The sequence below is a fragment of the Gavialis gangeticus genome, unplaced genomic scaffold (assembly GCF_001723915.1).
Source record: "Gavialis gangeticus isolate Ggan-Ray unplaced genomic scaffold, GavGan_comp1, whole genome shotgun sequence".
NCBI lineage: Eukaryota > Metazoa > Chordata > Crocodylia > Gavialidae > Gavialis > Gavialis gangeticus.
Window position 1 is genome coordinate 5,245,172 of NW_017728964.1, and position 7,245 is coordinate 5,252,416.

Genomic DNA, 7,245 nt, shown 5'->3' on the forward strand with positions numbered 1-7,245 from the left:
GAAAGGATGTTTCACAAGATAAACCCAGAGATTTCAAATAGGAACCCATAGAGCCAAAAATTTTCTGCTCTGCTGTGGTCTTTCTGATTTCTTTGCAACAGAAACATTTGCTCTATAAATTTTTGATAACTAAAAAACTACTGGAAGCTAAGACCTAGTGTTTTCCAAGGGGTACCTTGAGTCTATTGAAGGGTGTCTTGAGCATAACAAGAGGTGCCTTGAGTCTAAAAAGATTGAGAATCACTGGTGTATAAGTTGTATCTCTGCCTTATGTTCTGCCTGACTTCAGACTAATACAATTAACTACTTCCAGCAACAACACTGCAAGCTAACCTCTGATGGCAAAATCTTTAATCCTGGGATTGCAGGGTTATCTAGTAGGCCTACGTGAGTCGGCAGCAATCTGATCCAGCTTTAGATCCAGCAGCTTTGGATGGCCACAATCCAATCTGGAGCTCCAGACTGGGTTTCTGCCTCGATCCGGCCAAGGTGGCTCCAAAGCTTCGGAGCCGCCTCAGAGATCTGGCCATAGAGTATAATGGGGAATCAATGAAATATCTATACCTTTGTTGTTTCTTGTCTGATTTGGATGAAACCTGCAGAGATGGTAGCCTCTGCTGAGAGCATGAAACCTGCCAAGCTTCAAGAAGATTGGTGCAGGGGTTTGGGGGGAATAGTGCCCCAAATTCTTGAAAGCCAAGCTCATGTCATGGCTGTGTGTTACACCACAGGGAGGTGAAAACTGCAGGGGTGGTGGCCCCTGGTGAGGCCACAAAGCCTGCCAAGTTTCAAGAAGATCGGTGCAGGAGTTTGGGAGAAACTGCACCTCAAGCTGCGGACAAGCAAAACTGGTGCCATGGGTGACCCTGTGCGTGTTAAGGCGCAGCGGGGTGACAGCTGCAGGGATGGTGGCCCCTGCTGCAGCCACGAAGCCTGCCAGCTGTGGAGGAGATCGGTGCAGGGGGGTTCTGGGGCCCTGCACCCTGAGCTGCTGACAGGCAAAACTCGTGCCATGGGTGCTTGTGGGACTGACTGTCCCTGTCTTGGGGCAGTTGGTTGTCTGTTTTGATTCTTTCCTCTCCTTAGCCTGGTTTTGTATGTGCTAATTGATGGCAATTAACTGGCTACCTTAGCTGGGTCCTGTGCCTTGATCTGGTTCCTGAGTGAATCATGATTGGTTGGTAACTGGTAACACAGTAGCTTAGCAGCCAGGCCTGCAGCAGTGTCTCCCAGGCCCCAAGACCCTAAAGCGTCCGAAGCTTCTCCAGATCTGAAGCTCTGTCCAAAGCCTCGCACAGCCTTATTATCTAGAAAATCTGCATTTCTAGGAGGATCCAGTAAATGAGCTGTGCAAATAACTGATTCTCTAGTTTGGTGGTTGAATTGGGCAAAAACCATCTTGCTAGACGTGAAATGAGTAAGTTTTGGTTTTCTTGTTGAAATGAACACCTGAAAATAATTGGTTTAAACTGTTCTATTCAATCTGAATGAAATGAAACACTGATTTTGATTGAATCTAAAATGAAGCGCAGATAATTCATAATCTTTTGTTATGAAACATATCAAACATTTTCTTTCATAAACAATTCAGTGAAATTGACCTGAATTCAAAACTATAGTCAAGACAAACTTTTCTGGCTAAATAATATATTCGACTGAACATTTTTATCCATCTCTATTAATGATGTTGATGTGAGGTATCCTTGTTTTCCTGATATTGGTGGATGTCTCTTTTATACCATTCTAGGATGGTATTGGCAGGAAGATCTCGCAGACTGTTCCTGAAATGAGGCAAGAGATTAGCTGGGTATATGCTCCGGGTTCTCTGTGAAGCTGTGGGGAAAAAACAACCCTCTCCGATGGCCATCACAGGAAAATCTGCACTAAGAAGACCATTACCAAATCACTTCACAAAGTTTCAGTGGTACAATATATACAGAGAATTCAGCATTTCTGATATGATTTGGGCCACATACTATACCTTGTGATTTCTAAATTGAACCCATAAACAACAGCTTGGACTATTCATTAGTCAGATATTCAAAGGCCTGAATGGCATAGAGGTGCCTAACTCCCAGTGAAAATCCATGGGAATTGAGATGCCTAACAGCCATTTCTGCTTTTGAAAATCTTCTTTTGAGTGCCTGAAATTAGGCATTTGTTTAATTTCTTTTCTGGATGCTGTAATAGAATGAATTCTCTTTTCCCTAAAAGTAAATTGGGTTTTGTTTTGGACTGGCATAAATCTAATGATACTAATAGAGCCTCTCTTCATCTGTTTATACCAGAGTATAAAGGCACATTTCTGGCCCCAAGTTATCTGGTGATTTTTTTTTTTTTATCATTTTGCTCCTTTGCATACAGGAAAATTATTTTAACTGAGTCTATTTTACAGATTAAAGATGAAGGGGGTTGTGTATAGCAAGCTGTAATTTCAGAGGTCAAATCCAAAACTTTACAATCATTGTAAGTGAGAAGATTTTTTTGCTTCATTTGCTGTCTATTTTTTTGAACTCGTAAATTTCAAAATAATTTTTGTTACCCTAGTATGTTAATTACAACCCTTGATAATATTTTAAAAAGCATTGTGTTTAATTTTGGCATTCAGACTATCTATCATTCAAAACTGTTACAATAATGAAAAAGCATAATCCTGGCATGTTAGTGGAGTCAAGTGTATGTGCCAATAAAAGCGTGATCTGGTGAATTTTGAGTTTGTTAATTAGTTCTGGATTTATCTGAACTCTGCTTATCAAAGAAGCAGTTTCACAATGGAGTTAATGTTTTACTAAAAGCAGTTTACTAAGCAATCACTTTATGATTAGTATTGCAAGCTTTCTTCAAAATGCAGTTATCACTAAAATGGCTGGTAAATCACACCAGCTAGTGCCCTCACCAGAAACCTGGGAAACTGCATTACTTCAGCTTGGTGCCTTTGATGGATAACACTTCCCACTTGAAACCACTGAGTCACAGGGTTTTAAAAAAATGCATCTTGGGAGGGACATTTGTACATTTGAGAAAGCCAGCAACTAATACCAGCAAATCAAAAAGAATCACTAAGTAGACTCATATCCCCACTGGGTCTTGTCATTATCTCTGTCCCCCTCTCACAGACGTGTGTGACTTGCAGGGACGATGCATTCTAGCACTGGCCCCTTCCCTCCTCCACTGCACCTCATGCAGCATCTTGACCTGGGTAGGTAGAGTCCAAAGGTCAGACAGATCCATCTCCCACCCTCAGGATGATGTTGCCCTAGGAACCCCATTATCCTAACTCAAGTGACCACAGCTCTTATGCTGGCAAGGAGGCCCTTACCAAAGTCCCTGAGTTAAATTGCTGCTCTCTCTAGTGATTTCATAGATTCCATAGACATTAGGGCTGGAAAGGACCTCACGAGATCATCGGGTCCAGCCCCCTACCACAAGGGCAGGAAGTCAGCTGGGGTCAGGTCATCTCAGCAACATAAGCATCCAAGTGTTTCTTAAAGGTATCCAGAGTAGGTGCTTGCTCCACTTCTGCGGGGAGTCTATTCCAGACTCTGAATACTTGGACGGTAAAGAATTTTTTCCTTATGTCCGGTCTAAAATGGTCTTCCAGCAGTTTGTGACCATTAGACCTTGTCTTCCCTTGGGGTGCCCTGGTGAACAGATGTTCTCCCAGCTCCTGAGGCACACCCCTGATGTACTTATAGGCTGCCACCAAGTCACCCCTGGTGGAACTAGTGCATTACAATGGTGTGCTAGGTGCTTGCCATGGGCCATAGACTATGGGCCACCACTGCCATCCGAGAGGAGAGAGGGGAAAAAAAGAGGGGAGGGATGGGGCAAAGAGAAAGTAAAAATAGCACTTGCCATAGAGGAGGGAGGAAAGAGAAAGGGAGGGAGAGAGTAAGATGTGTCTGCCTTAGGGAAAGGGAGAGGGAAAGAGCAGGGAGGGCTTTGGAAGTGATCAGTGTCACTTGTAAATCAAGGGAAATGATTCCCACTCTATTCAGCACTGGTGAGGCATCACCCAGAGTACTGTGGCCAGTTTTGGGCCCCACACTTAAAGAAGACAGATTGGAAAGAGTCCAGCAAAGAGTGACAAAAATGATTAAGGGCCTAGGAAGCAAGATTTATGAGGATACACTGAAAGAGCTAGGGTTATTTAGTCAGGAGAAGAGAAGACTGGGGCAGGGGGATTTGATAACGGTCTTCAAATACTTGAAGGGTGATTACAAACAAGATGGAGATGGGCTTTTCTCTGTCTGTAGGGAACAGGATTAGGAGCAATGGCCTTAAGCTTCAGCAGGAGAAATTTAGGTTAGAGATTCAGAGAAACTTTTTGACTATGAAAGGGGCCAACCATGGGACCAGGCTACCTAGAGAAGCTGTGTAATCTTCATCTTTGCAAGTTTTCAAGGGCAGGTTAGACAGACATTTGGCTGGGACATTTTAGTCAGGAATGATTCTGCCATGATCTTGCAAGGTTCCTTCCGGCCCTACTTTCCGATGATCCTGTAATATAAAGCTGTCAACCTTTCCTTGTAGGTAGGTCCTATCCACTCTTTTAATAGAAAGGGAGAGAGAGAGTATACCAGGTAAGCCTGTGGTGGTGAGCTGAAATAATATCTGCAGCATAAGTAGCAGAACCTCAGGTATGATTCCAGCCCATCCATTATAGCCTAGTCTAGTCCAGGACTAGCAAGATCCTTGGTGATCTTTGCCCTTACAGTGGAGTATCACCATTGATTTCAGCACCAAGCCTAGAAGTGAAACAACACACAGTGTGTTCTCCACTATACACATCACATACTGCACAGCAACAGTATGAATGCTGCTACAGGAAACACAGCATTTCCCTCCCTTCCTTACACTGTTTCCTTCAGGCATTAACTAGATTGATTTGGGACCAAAGTCTGGAATTTGCCCTTTAATTATGGAAAAGAAAAACAGATTCTTTCCACGTGAATTTTAGGGAACAGACGCTCTAGAAGACAAAGCAGTGACAGAGATTTTGGAAGCTGGGGTCTATTTCTGGTGCTGCTACATACTCCCTGTGTGACCCTGGACAAGTCATCTCACCTACCATTATTACTCAATTCCCTACCTGAACCACAGGGACAGTGAGATTTGCTACTCCTCACCCAGCCTGTGTGGTGTACTTACACTGCAGTCTCTCCAGGGTACAGCGTCTCTTGCTATATGCAGTTCTGGTTGAGTCACCTTGGTGTTAACGTAACAGGCTGGACCAACATACCTTTTTTTAGCTGATTTTTCTCTGTACTTAAATCTGAAAATAAAGCTTGTTTTCCTAAGAGATTTAGTGTCATTTTGGCAAGTTTACTCCAGATCTTCCCTCTCACAGGGACCTGCAAGCTGCAGAAGGCTAAGTATTCAGTGTGCTTATTTTGCTTAAAAAATGCCATGGCTGAAGGATCTCCTCAAGCAGAGCAAAGAAGACATGTTGCAATGTGTGTGCATGACCCACTCAGGGGGGACGACTGGGAGACTGGAACAGAACAGCAGATGCCAGTGTCCTAAAGGTCATGTCTTTTTGCCTTTTGTTCTGCAGTATGATGAGTGGTTTGCTGTTGGTTTTCCTCTGAGAAACAAGTATTCTCAGTTGCTGTTTCAGCTCTATCTTGGCAGGGGGAAATCAGTTGGATTGTAACTCTTCACAATTGGCAACAGAGACAAAGCAGTTCACAAGGCAACCAAGCAATTGCTTTAGAGCTCTACAAATCGCATTTCTCTATTTGACTCTTCTATGGAAAGCGATACTCTGGCTGCAGAGATTAGACAGAAAAATCTCCTGTAGCACTGGAAGAAACCATCTGCCACAATACATTTGGGTCAGACATAAAATCCTGACTTAAAAGGATGGGTCCCTTTATCTGCAGCACCGGGATTGGTAGGGCCATGGAAACTGGACTGCCCTTGTTTATAGTATGAGAAGCCAGCACCTGAAAGGACTTAAGTCAGGGTTGTGCCAGGTGGTACAACACATTTTGTTGCTGCTCAGGGAGAGGTTAGATCTGTTTCCCATCCCAAAGCCACCGTGGAGGTAGGTGAAGTCCTGCCAGGCCACATGTACTGGGTTGATGACTTCCCCTGTTAAGTTGTCATAACACACAGGGTGTTGAGGGGCAAGGAGGGGAGTGTTTCAGCTTACTCCAGGCAAGCTTGCCCCAGCGCTCTCAGGGGATGGACTAATGGCTCCTTTCTGTCCCAGCACACGAGAGTGCCCTAGGCGGGGTGTTGCCTGTTCCCGCAGCCCTTCCACCAACTTTTGACAGTAAACTTTTGTTTCGTAAGGCTGGTAGTGGTAATCTTTAATGACTAGTATCCTGACTAGTATATTATGACTGGGGTTGGCAACCTAGGGCTTCCATTAGTGAGTTTTGCTAACTAAGTCTGGGTGAGAACGCACCATCTAGTGACAGAATATTTACCAACTTCTGCCCCTGCCCCACTTCAAGGCTGAGCTGGTTAATTCAGCCTGTTGCTGGTGAAAGATTGCCAACTCAAAATGTAGACTGTTTATTGTTCTATAATACGCTTTTTTGACATGAAAAAATATGACCTGAGGTTTGTGGAAATCTGTGAATCATTGCTTACTGGTTAAGTCAGGCAATATCCCTGTGGGAGAGAGGTCAGAATAGAAGGTGCTGAGCAAAAGTTACTTGCTAGGTTGATTGTAATGAATTGCATGGAACCAGACCTCCAATTCCTGGTCAGGAAGGAGAGGGCTATCTGTCTCCACCTGAGAAGGGTGATGGTAAAAGCCCTGAGATCTGAATGGGTACCTTTGAAGCAGCCATGGTGGGATCACAGGTGTAGCTTACTATGGAAATATGATCATTACAACAGTTTTGATTCAGAGTTGACACTGCCCAAAAGAAAATACTTTGCTTCAAAATCAAAAAATGTCAGCAACATTGAAATTTTCCTGTGAAAAAGTTCCTTGCAGGCCTTGAGCTTCAATGAGGTAAGCACTAGCAACCCAGCAGGCATTGCCCTCAAGGATCCTGTTCCAGGATCAGAGTCTGGCAGACAATACACGAGATCTGACAGAGCAGAATAAATGGAAAGGGCACTGTGAAGGAGTGAGACAAAACTCACAGCATGGAGGGCTGCAGCTGGAGACTGAAAGGGAAGGAAAATACCCATCACACTTCCGGAGCAGCATCTCGCTCAGGACTGGAGGAGGGAGGCTGCCCAGAGGTACTTCTGGCCCCGGAGAGGGGCAGAGGGGGGTCA

At 44.3% G+C, this 7,245-nt stretch overlaps 1 protein-coding gene across 3 annotated transcripts in view; it reads left to right on the forward strand.

Annotated features, from left to right (window-relative positions):
• The window catches only part of LOC109287316 (aquaporin-8-like), a 91,818-nt gene extending 89,486 nt beyond the window's left edge, over positions 1–2,332 (forward strand). For all 3 annotated transcript variants that reach the window (XM_019502287.1, XM_019502300.1, XM_019502293.1), the window contains one exon: positions 1,748–2,332. In XM_019502287.1, coding sequence (XP_019357832.1) covers positions 1,748–1,790 — 43 coding nt within the window. In that variant the 3' untranslated portion in view covers positions 1,791–2,332. The remainder of the gene's footprint in view (positions 1–1,747) is intronic.
• Positions 2,333–7,245: the final 4,913 nt, after the last annotated feature.